Below are 12647 nucleotides of genomic sequence, written 5' to 3'. Positions count from 1 at the left end.
TTGTACAATTGCCGTGCTCTCTCCGGCCCGGGTGCGGGATTACATCCTCCGATGCGATCTAATTCCGTTTTACGGCGTTCTACGCGGGAACACCCTGGATAAAGTCTATCGGCGACGGCGCTTGATTTTTTACGAACGCTCGCGAACGTCCGGAAGATTTGCAGTCGCAGGTGGTGCGTGTCGTCGCGGGGATGACTCGATCGCAACAAACCCATTCTCGTTTGCAACGAATCCACGGCTTCAAACGTTGTTTCGCCGTGCGTTCGCGCGCGAGTCGAGAGCGCGGCATCCCGCGGACGCGGGGGCAACGCGTGCGCGCATACGCAATTTCGCACTGATTAGCCGCGCATGGTCCAGTATATTTAACTAACTAATGCAGCTGCAAATTACCTATTAGCGAGTGTGTTACAAGCGGTGGTGGATAGGCGCGCGCGATAATCAAATTAACGGAATAGTTAACGTCCCCCCGCATGGAAACTACGCTAACGCCGTTGGACTAACCGCGCAAAGTGCACGTACGCGCACGTAAATGTCCAAGTTTGTGCGTTCCGATCCGACGCGCGCACGCGCACACATACCGGAAGAATGGTAACACCGACGAGCACCGGGAACGCGTAAAGGGTTCGCTTTACGATAATCGTATGAGGAACGAACAGAAGTGAGACGGAGAGAGGGAGGGAGGGAGGGAGGGAGGGAGAAAGGAAGGAAGGAAGAAAGAGCGAAATAGATAGAACTCTAAGAGTAGGAGGAGTGTTCACCCTCCGGAGGGAGAATATTATCGCTTTATTATGCTAAAAGTCCTCGAAAGGTCGATGTGATTACGGTAAACCGAGTAATCGTGCTTTGCAACGTCGGCGGTCGGCAAGTTGGATTACGCGAATATAAATCCATATTGAAAGTGCGAGGGGGAGGGGGGGTGCGGCCGATGTTCTTTTCCTCGTTAATGCGTGAAATCAGGCTGAGATTATGGAGGCGGCCGGTAACGCGAGTTGCGCGGAAACGAATCCCCGCGGTCGCGGTCGATTTTATTTTGCGGCCTCGAGCGTGACTTCTTGCGTCGGAATTTTCAGCTACGAGCTAATGTCTACGACGCGCATCGATGTGTGCGTTCGCAAGTTGGATTCGCGCGTATGAAAGCTCACAGAGAGGAAAAAAAAAAGGGAAAGCTCGCACAAAATACAAGCAGGCGGGCGGGGTGTCGCTACTCAACTCGCCGGGAAAGCCTGTAAATTACCGTGTATTATTGTTGTTAGCATTGAAAATCACGCGATTCTCTATTTGCGAATGCGTTATTTCGATTAATAACTTCGCTTTGTTTAATCAACCGCTGTAAATGTTTCGTGCTCGGGCGGAAATTACATTCGTCAAATGCATTCGCAAATTCGATAACAGTTCCCATATACGTTCCTCTCCGTCCGTCAAAACAGCCGAATAAAGAGTCGATTCGAAAAGCTCTCGATCTCAGTGGAAAACAAAAGAACTTTATGAAGGGAAGGGAAGGCAAAGAAAAAAAATGGAACGCTGAATTCACACGTGCTACAGCGGCGAGCTTGCGTTGTGTTCTGTGCTCTTCAAGATGCACATGTTAAGATCGATCATCGAGTCACTATTTAGCTTCAATTAACATTAGGGCACACATATGTGCACAGAGAAAACGGTTTATTTGGATTTAATGCACGCGTTTGACTTGGGTTCGCTTAATATAAACAACATAGTTTAACATCAAACATCATTTTGTTTGACCGAAAATGTTGTCGTTTCATTAAAGTAAATTACGTTATTTGATAGGAAAAGATTAAAAATTGTTAAATTTAATCTAAAGACGCGAATCGAGGTTTCCGATTCTCAACGCTTCGGGAATTAAAACAAGTCGATTTACGTCTTCGGTCCGCAATGAACTACTTCCCGTTGCCTCAGAAGAGCGAAATACGATCGGCATGGACGGGCTTACTCGGAACCAAGAAAATGGAATTTCCCCGCAAAGACAGAGAGAGAGATCGCTCGCACCGTACATACGTTCCGCCTCGTTCCGATCGCGTCCCCGTCGCCCGGTGTTCATGCCGCCTGGTATTACCGGACCGGCGTCTCCCCTCTCACTTTCGCGCAACGAAATTAACGGATATCCGATCAGCACGTGCGAACTCTGCACAGGCAGATCGGCGGCGGTGTTTGCAGTTTGGAAAACGTCGCGCTACTAAGCCACTAACTAAGCCGAGGTGGGACAGCGAAATGCAAACTGACGGCCGCAAATGGGCGCTTGTACCGAAACTCACGGACCTGTGTAAGCTGCTCCGTCGCTGCCTCGGTCGCCAGCCTGGCCAAGCCCTCCTCGTACCTTTCCAGGGCCGTCAGTCGTAGCAGCAAGTTTTGCAGCAGCGCCGAAACTTCCTGCCTGGCCGCGGCGTCGACCGCAGCGACTTTCTGCGTGATGGACCTGACGTGACCCATCACCCTCTCATCCCGGAAGTCGTACGGGAATGTTTCCGTCCACTCCGCCAGCAGCTGCACCAGCCGCGGCACGAAGCGGTGCAGCCGCTCCTGAAACACGCACCGGATTTGCTTTTTCCTTAATTTGCAGCTTGCTAAGTGCGGTGAAGGTCGGCGCAAGGGAAAATGCACGCTCTCTTGCCGCGACGGGCTAAAGTGACGGAGAGAGCGGGATCGAGATTAAAATTACTCGTCAAAATCTCGCCGGTGATACCGTTTTCCCACGTAAATGAGTAATTTTAACTAAAACAAAAAAAAAACAACACTGCGGCAAGCTCCGAATAAGCTAGATTCACCGAATACCTTGTTAACCCTTTCGATCCCGTTGGGGTTACACGGGATATCCAGTAATTTTCTCGGCACTCGCGTGCAAGTAAAACGGGTGAAACTGAACAGAAAAGTGCCGTTTTGCGAAATTTCGCAATAGTCAATAAGAAATTAATTAATCTATACAAACTAAATCATCCATGCGAGAATAAAACACGGTTAACACTGTTACTCGGGAATACATCTCGATATCCGCGGAAGGAGACGCGTAATCGTATATAACGCGAGAATGCAAATGAGCCGGCGAGCCTATGCGGGGCTCGAGAAAACGATCTGTTTTAAGTACCGTAGATAAGGAACAACGGGGAAAGAGCGACGGGATTTTTTGCGCTCTTGGGGGAAGCGGTGAAAGGAACGAGGAAAGGGTGCGCGTATAGGCATGAGCGGGCTGGATGACTCCGCGATGAAACGATAATACACGCGGCTTTCGGCGTAGGGCTTCGTGCCCGCTCGCAGATCGCGAGTACACACATCGCGGGATGCTCACCTTACCGCCCTCCCCATTCAGATTCTGCTGATGCTCGCAGAGAGCGCAAACCTCGCCCAGAAGTTCGTGCGGCTTGATGAAGAGCCTGGCGCTCAGCAAAAAGGCGAAGAGATACGCCCGATCGGGATAATATTCCTCCGTAGGCACCATGTGCTGCACCAACGCCTCGAGTGAGCCTGAGACGAGGTTGCCGTCTCGGTACACCAAAGCCTGAAACAGTATACGGGTTCGCTTGAGAGTACGGTAACGTGATAACGCGACGCATTGCGAAGCCGGCGCACTTTCCCGCAATGAACTCGGTATAATAATGCCTAACGTACGAGTAATGAAATTCGGAAAGGGGAAGCCGAAATATCTCGGGTGACGCTTTCGGGCCGCTCACCAAGTTCCGTTGGTACCCAGGATCTATTTCCTTAAGTGACGCGGCGCCCCGTTTAAAATGCAATTCGAGAGAACGAGCGATTTCAAGGGAATTTCGGGGGTCGTTTATGCGTCGTAAAGAATTTACTTCGCATTTTAATAAACGGTTTCCATAACAACAATGACAATAATAATAACAATTTTATTGATTTCGGCATGCATAATCAATTTTGCTGAAAATTCACATTTCTTATTTAGTTAAATAAGGTTATAGGAAAGTATTTTTCTTCGGTAAATAATAAACTTATGTAGAGGTAATATCGCAACTGAAAATCCGACACTTTCGGGACCAACTGTCTTAATAATCTAGTCAGTTTTAAAATCAGTTTTTTTTTTATGCATGCAACACGAAATACCGCTCATCGAGCCGAACACGTTGTTACACTCGGGAAACTTCCCCTACCGTGGGTTCAATAACAATTTTGCACACATAACTGATAACTCATTCACGCGACGTCGTCACAGAGATCACAAACTGGCCCCGAATGTATGCAACTCCCGAAACTTCTTGAGCTTTTTCCGCCGTGCATCCGCGCAACGCTGCACATGCGACTTTCACGGCTCGATACGTGCGCGGCATGTAGAATTTGTTTGGTAGATACTGCCGAACGCCTCCGCGGAACGCGCATTTGAGCTACCTCGTTTCGAAGTTGGCGAATGCTAAATCTGCACATCGCCGAAGTTGCGCGCCGCACTCGGAGGTAAGCTCTAACAAGCTGTCGGGGGTTCAGATTGGAATTCCAACTTAAACTTATTACGCCTTAATGCGGCATTGACGAGGTAATATTTCCGCTGCGGAACGGCCGTCGAACTCCCCGTGCATCCGATTACCCCGATAATCAGCGATATCGTCCCGGAATTGCTCACCTAAATTTGCGCTTAGCACACGATGGTCATGCGAACGGAATTACTGACACGCTTATTGCTCTGCCACGCGTAATCTTATCGGTGATCGGTCAATGATAAAGCTGACGCGAGAATATCGAGTAATATTTCATGAATGTAGCCGATAACTAATTACTGAATATGATATAGAAATATACATATGAAAATTGGTAAATATACAAATTTTATATCAATTTCAAATATTTATCTTTCGTGTCAAATTTTTATTAAAAAAAAAGGGGGGAAATAGGACAATCTTAAAAGTACACAATTGGCCTCGTTTGCTTTTTTTCCGAAGGTTAGACGATACTTTCTTCATGGAGAGGAATTATACACTTTTATGCTTATTTGTGTATTTATTTTCCTATATTGCAATATAAACGGTACTTGCACATTAAAATCACGTGCGATAATTTGACATTAGTCTCGTATAACGTCTCGATGCGCTTCGAAAGTATTCGGATAACTGGTAAACTTGTATGATCCATGGGGGATTCAAATAGCTTAAACTTAACTTTCGTTAATGCAACATCGACGAGATAACGTTTTCACCCCGACTCGTGAACGGTGTGGAAACTTTCTATGCCAACAGCCAGTCTGATTGTGTGCGAGTTAATGCGAAAGTGTGAAAATCCCCCTCGACTGGGCTACACTATCCTAAATTTCTCTCCGAAACCCTCCGACTGATTAAAGGTAATTTTATTATCTCAATAATGCATTCGTTTTCGCAATTTGTTTCAGCGCAAAACGTTCCCAACGCTGGGTGGTCGTGTTCGTTAGAATTTCTCCGTTGTAAAAGCATTGTCTAATCTCCGTAGGAAGAGCAAACCCCAATCTCATTTCGTCCTCTTGATATTTTAGAAACTCTCGCATTTCCCTAACTTCTCCTCAACAAAAATTTAAGGGAGAGATTAACGTCAGAACTGAAATTTAAAAATTCAAAAATTTTCGAAAGGGAACTTATATTTTAAACGCATCCAGAGTTAAATCCAGTTTTAATCTTCCAATATCGCTGCGCTTTCTTCGGCGTTTCCTTACGTAACCGAGTTTCCGAGTTAACGATATAACACGTGACTCGCGTCCACGGGAAACCGCTTTCACGGGCGACTTCGCGTCGCATCTATAATCTATGAATATATTACTCGGAATCTTTGTTCTCTCGTAATCGTTTTCTAATAAACGTCACTGGCCGCTTCAGCTTTAACTCGGCGCAATATTTTATGGCGTTGGATGAATATTGTTCGACTAGGACTTTACGTGGCTTTGAGAAGTTTTAGGTTCAATTAGTTTATTGAAACGGAGGGCGGGGCGGTCGTAACGGTACGGTACTATTACGAAGTTTCCACGGGTCGTAAAGCGTCTCCATCCGTGCCACCTATTTCCCGTTAACTGCGAGTAACAAAGTGAATACTCTGGTGTTGTTCCTGTTTTCTCTTTTCCGTGTCCTCGATTCGGCTGGCGTCTGTTTTCGGCGAGGCATTAAGCCACGTAATTTCGAGGCTGCTTTAACCAAAGCGACAGTTCCCCCCTCCCCCCCTTTTTTTTCCTCTCTTCCTCTATGTCTTTCTCTTTGGGGATTTCCTCTTCTTTCTCTTTAAAAGCTACGCGACACTTTGCATAATACAACAGCGCTGTGTTTGCACACACGTCTCACGTGTCACCATGCGTTTTTGTTATGTCTTGGTTAATACGAGGTTGACCTCTCAGGAGGTATGAATATCAAAAATATAACGCGATAATACACATACACACAACTCTCAGAGACGATCGTGCAAAAGCGTTTTTGCCGCATAATGAAATATGCGTCGCACGGGGAGGACGCGCGCGTGCGCGCGATTAGACAGCGACTTATCGAGAGAGAGAAGCTGTGGACAAAAGGTCTTACGTGAGGAACGTCGGACAGCAGCAGAAGTTGAGTGAGGCATTTCTCTGAAAACGGCGAAGCTGTTTTCATAAAGACTAATCGCATGGCCGATGAAAAATGAGAAGACCCGAGAGGGGCAAGATCAAGTTTCTCCCTCGTTGAGACGGGAAGTTCAACTCAGTTTTATTTAAAAAAAAAAAAAAAAAAAAAGAAAGAGGAGGAAGAGAGAAAATAGTGAAGGAAAGAAAGGAAAAAAAAAGAAATACAACTCTTGAGGCCATACGGGACAGAGACGCAAAAGCCTAACGTGCCAACAAAGTGCGGGAACATTTTGCACGCGAGATTAATCAGACGAAAAAACGAGGAAGAGAGAGAGAGAAAGAGAGAGAGAGAGAGAAAGAGAGAGAGAGAGAGAGAACGCGCAGCACGCTGAGAGAAACTCCTTTGTACTTGGAATAAAGCTTTTAACTTCCGCGATGTAACTCCTCTCTCTTGGTGTGGCTTATTAATGAGACGATGAAATGCACAAAATGCTGCACGTAGCGGGCGAACACACGCGAGCTAGGTACAACTCATGGAATGTACAAGTCGAAAGTGTACGAATTGGTTTAAGAAGAAACGTGTTCGTTAGAGCGTTCGTTAGTAGACGTCTGAACATGATAATATCGACATATCGACTGAAATTCCGTTAAAAGTAAATCGAGAGACCACTGGTGTGCGAACGATCCAATCGAAGATTCCAATAGTTAAATTTCGGGAAAGGATAATATCCAATTCTCTCAGCGCTGCAAGTAAGCGCATATAAGTAACATTAAATTAATATCAACGTCAGCCGGAGATAAACGCGGTTAATTAAAGTTCCTTTGTGATCTGCACTATAGGTATTATGGGTAACATCATGATCTTAGCAGATAGATGTATTGTTAATCGACTTTACAGAACTTCGAGGTAATCGTCTTCAAGTAGTTCGGGGCACGAGTTCACTGAACTAATCGAATTCAGAAGGGCGATTCGGAGCTATCCGGCAAATTGGAAAAAAGGTTGAGTGATAAGCACTTAAAATTACTTCGAAGTTTTTCTAAAATAATTTAGTTCCATACACTAAATATACAATATATAGAACTATATCAGTATACACACAATATACGGAGTGAAATTATTAGATTGCAGTAATCAAATATTTGGTCGGTAAATATTCAAATATTCAAATTTTAGTGCTTATCACCAAATTCCTTTTTCACTGTAGAAACCTTCAGATTCGTTACTCAACTTCGATTTCAACTCAAAGCGGCGAAGTATCTGATCGTAGCTGTAATTATCGTTCGCTCTCGTGGTAGTTTTACTTTTCGAAAAGGAAGAAAAAGGAGGAAGATGCCGAGATGTCGATCGATATCGGAAGAAGGATGTCGTCGAAGGTACGAGTTTGCGGTTCGTGATCGGAGGCGCGACGTCAGGTGCGTCTCGTCAGACGTCGGGGTGAGGTTATAAAGTTAAGCGGTTTCTTCTTCGAGGCATCAGGGGGAGGGGGAGGGCGGTGAGAAACAATAGGCGGGATTTGAAGCGAGGACGAGTTTATACACGGCTTACCGTCGCCGTGATTTATGATTCGAGCGTGTTGTTGCTGCAGCCGAGCGTTATCTTCCCCGTACCGGCGACGGTAACATTCTTCTTATCCGAGATCTGGATGTTCCGGTACCACGCGTGAGCCTTACAAAGCGTATTTAGCATAGTATTACATCGCTGAAACGTTATCCCCCGCTGCGACAGCGGCGTTGTGTGCGAGCCCGCGTGTGTGTGGCGAGCAAGGAAGCGAGGGGGAGGAGGTGTAAACCGTCTTACCGAATAATCCGATAGTCACGGCAGGAAGAATCCAAAATAGCTGGTAGCAACCGTTGATCGAACGAAGCGGGAAACGTGATCCCGTTCGACGGGGGAATTGCGCGTCCCCTTATCGTAATAACCAATTTTCGGTCTCGGATACAAAATGACGTTTCGCGCCGTCAGGCTTTACGAGCTGTCTGAAGGCTGTGAGAGAAACACGGCTCCGCGTCTCGTCTCCGTGAAAATAATCGGAGAGACTGCCTCTCCAACCAGTCAGCCAGCCGAGTCGACTCCGCTCCGAGTCGGCTCGAATAGAGTATTACGGCGCGCCCACTCGCGCACCACTCGCAATCTTGGCCGCGGCGGAAATTTTCGCAAGCTCATACGACGCGAGTTTGTACAGCCTTTACCCTACCTGCGCGTGGTTCGCTCCCTGTTTTAATTATCCTCCCTTTTAAACGTTCGGTGGGTGCGTAGAGTAAGGAAGCGAGAGGGACGGACAGGCGGGAGGGGGCTCCGGTCTCTTGCCATTTATTTCCGCCTTAATTAGAAACGTGTCTGATCTTCTTCATTCGTGTGCTTATTGCCTGCCTCTTATCAAACGCTACCGCGTTATAATACCTGTAATTCGCGTTTGCACGTTTCCCCTCCACTGTCTCCTTTCGTGCGTTAGAAGGGTTTAATAAAGCGGATTCGCGGCCACTTGTGAATACGCCAGGATGAAACGTTTCACCAACGTTTTTCGTGAAATATATATATATATATATATATATATGTGTGTGTGTGTGTGTAGGCGAAGAAAAATGCATAATGCCGGGCAGATAGAAAATAACGGGGGTGGAAGAGGAAAGGGTTGTGAATTCAAAGCCCTTGCGCGCGCACAGCCGAGTACGCTCCTTTGTTATACCGCNCCCCGTTGTCCCCCTTTCCCTTTTCATTCGCCACATTCTCTTTTCTCCCTTCGACAAACGCGCCTCCACCCGCCATCCCTCCCGTTCGTGCTCCTCCACATTGGCCGGCTGCGGTTTTTATGTATCCGGCTTAATAAAACGTTCGGCGCCTCTCGGCCGGCGTTACGGCGAGCACACCTACCCCCTGGCGTGTAAGTGCTTCTTTTTCTTTTTTTTTTTCCAATCGGTTTCGGTAATTCGAGAATGCGCGCGGGATATATCGAACGCTTTCAGCTCTTTATGAAACTGAATTTTCGGCTAAAGGCGCGTCGATGCGCGTAACTCTTTCGCTTTTCCGTGATCTCGATATGTTTCCATTTCAATCCGATTTTTATTATTCACTCATGTGTGTTAGTGTGCGTTATACAGAGTGTCTCTAACGCAATCCGTCCCATCCGTCATGTATTTGTAATTTAAGCCAATGTCACGGGTGATCAGGAATATATTTATAAAACTAACATCTCCTCGAGGTCTTACGCGTTGTTTTCACGGCACCGAAAAGATCAGAGACGTCGTTGCGACGGATATAAAAAGAGGAGAGAAGAATCCACGGAGAGGAAAGAGCTCGCATCTCGGAATCAAAGGGAAATCCGATAACACGTTGTTGATTCGAATCTTAAGTTTCGCTCTGCCCGCCCCGTCTCCCGATGCTGATTACGTTTTTATGCAGTACTCCGTGTCCATTAAGTCGTGCAACTCTCGGTTAAAAAATTATCTCGACGTAGCAACGTAAGAACCATTCTCGACCCGCAACTCGAATCCTTTATTACGCGACATTAACGCTCGTCGCAGATGGCTTGGGAGAAATTAAAGAAATTTGCATAATCACAATACCGCGCGCGCTCCGCGTATTGTTACGCGCAACTTCAGCTAGACCTTTCGCTAATCTACCTTTTAATTAAGCAAATACGCGAGCGTCGGTGTTAGTGGATTTACTATATATGTATCTTCATAAAATTCCTCGTTATACCTTCGCGTCCGGACACAACAAACAACAGCGATCCTTCTGCTCTCGTGCGCCTTATCTTATGGCCGAGTGGATGCGAAGATGCAGAATCCTGCTGGGGAAGGAAGGCGAAACACAAAACGTGCGCGGAAGCGCAAATTAAAAAGCCACGTCGGATATTTACGAAGAATTTGTCCGCCCTCCGAGAGACGGCTTTACGATAACACTCGCTTCCGTGAGAGGAGGTTTCGAGATTAGTATAACGTCGAGCAAGACGGGAAATAAATTGGCGGCATAATGACGACGGAATTGGTTTCTTTGCCGCGGAGAATTGCCGCGAGACACGCGGCGGGATAGACTTTTACGCTCGCAATTCGTCCGTGTCGTCCCTAAATGCGTTCGCCGGAGCGCGCAGTTGATCGAGAAAAAAAGAATGAAAGGGGAGAAAAGGAAATAGCATCGAGAAGTTTTTGATTTAGAGGACGGCGCTAAATCCGGGAACGTTCGGTTTCTTTTTTCAGCAGGAACTGCCGCGCGGAGGATAAAGGATATGTTCTGCGACGTATACATTATAAGATAATAACTTGCATCGCGAAACTTTACGCTATTATATCTCCATGCATGTCGAGTAATTTTATACATGACGTTATGACACGAAAGTTTTAATGGCTGTTAAAATTCCAGTAGCGAGAGTATCTTGTTACCGTGAAAAAATTTCCATGCTTGACGTTTGCGAGATAGACCTGTGTTAATTTGTTATTTGATCGACGTTAGATGAGATCAAGATTCATTAATTCAAATCATAATAATATATCAGCACGCGTTTATCTTTTTATAAGTAAATCTCTCTTGAAATGTACGATGATAATAAAGGGTAAACCGGCAGATAACCGTTCTAATTACGAGAGACATCGTACTGTTTAATCATCCATCCTTCGTTACTCGACAATTTTGCGCAGCTTTGTCGAAAATAACATCGGTTTCGTGTCACGCTCCGGTTAATGATCACGACGTATTTAGCAAGGACGATCCGGAAACAGCCACGAAGCGAATGATAAAGTGAATCAGAGCGTACTTAACGAAGGGATGCTCGGAAGACGAAGAATAGTGCGGTTGCGCTCGCCTACACTTTCCTCCCTTTCCGCGCAAAAAATTCGGATCGCAATTACGGAATTAGTTCTTCTTCCTAGGAAAATGTGGCACCGGCGGTTGAGAGATAAAACAACAGGATGCTACTCCGAATGTCGGCACCTCATTTTTCGTCCTCTCTCTTTCTCTCTCTCTCTCTCTTTTTCTCGATATGTCGACGTCTACTAGCAAAAGAGACGATGCAACTTAACGTACGGACGATTCTCCCGAGCAACAAAAACTCAAATAAAGAAACGTTGTCTCGATTCAAAGATGGGGACATAAGAAACGCAGACAAGTCGCCGTGTCGCGCAGTGTTGCGAAACATAGCGAAACGTCGCGCAAATTTGCAAAGGGTCCGATAAAGCCCGAAGGACTAGAATCTTGGTTGTAGTATTTGGCGAAATGCTTCTCGCAGCGAATGTATACGAATGTATTAACCCGTATACATGGCGACCTGGCTGTTTGAAAGAATGTTCGGGTTACCGAAACAACGGTAGAAGATAGATTTTCATATCCCACGTTAAATCATCGTCAAAAATTATTCAGGTCATTTATCGTCGGAAATGATTCAAGTAGAAAGATAAATGAAAATCATAAATATTTTGCGGTTCAGCGGAGGAATTCGACGAAAGCAAGCTTTAAATTACCCATTCCGATACAATTTGCAATGGGCTTTCATTTTACTTCTTTAAAAAAAAAAAAAAAAAAAGCGACATACATCAACCAAAAACGCTTAGAGCTCTCAGGTATGCGATCTTCCGTGAATTTTGATTTTGTCGTGCATTTAGGGACGGACGAACTGTCGTTCTTAGACGTGCGCAAAAAGGGTTTTTGTTATCGATCGTGCGCATTACACATCGCGTTTGTCTTGTGCATCCGGGTAAGGAGCGTAAAGGAAAATGTATTGCGATATCTGGAAGCTATACGTTACAGATTGACATGAGAATACGCGAGATATAAATATTCCAGATCCCGGGCGTACCGCGTTTCCAATTTCACTTCTGTCATATAAGCGTGCAGAGATGAATACGCAAATACGTAAGGACGGCCACGAAAGAGAGAAAGATGGTAGGAGAGACGCTCCGATATATCAGGACAGCCGGGAAACGGGACAACGAGTCATAGTGTGCCCGATAAAACGCGCCCGACTTCATCTGGCCCGCGCCGTTGCCGCCGCTGTGCCACCGAAACTCGTCCCGCCGCTTTTCGATTATAAACTGCTAGACGAGCGAAGCAAGCGACGTAGGCATCGTCGATTTTGCTGGCGCATGTAAATCGGTAGACACCGAAAAAATTGCAAAAAATCCGATCGAGATGGGAAAGAGGGAG

The 12647-nt window shown here is 46.1% G+C and overlaps 1 protein-coding gene across 1 annotated transcript in view; it reads right to left on the bottom strand.

Moving 5' to 3' along the window:
• The window catches only part of LOC106746166, a 319832-nt gene that overhangs the window by 19604 nt on the left and 287581 nt on the right, over positions 1-12647 (bottom strand). The window contains exons 8-9 of the mRNA XM_014622420.1: positions 3302-3511; positions 2278-2538 (exon numbers count right to left, since the gene is read on the bottom strand). Coding sequence (XP_014477906.1) covers positions 2278-2538; positions 3302-3511 — 471 coding nt within the window. The remainder of the gene's footprint in view (positions 1-2277; positions 2539-3301; positions 3512-12647) is intronic.

The sequence above is a fragment of the Dinoponera quadriceps genome, unplaced genomic scaffold (genome assembly GCF_001313825.1).
Source record: "Dinoponera quadriceps isolate SergipeBrazil2010 unplaced genomic scaffold, ASM131382v1 scaffold566, whole genome shotgun sequence".
Taxonomy (NCBI): Eukaryota; Metazoa; Arthropoda; class Insecta; order Hymenoptera; family Formicidae; genus Dinoponera; species Dinoponera quadriceps.
The sequence above is the reverse complement of the archived record's forward strand: the minus strand, read 5'-3'. Positions and strand labels throughout refer to the sequence as shown.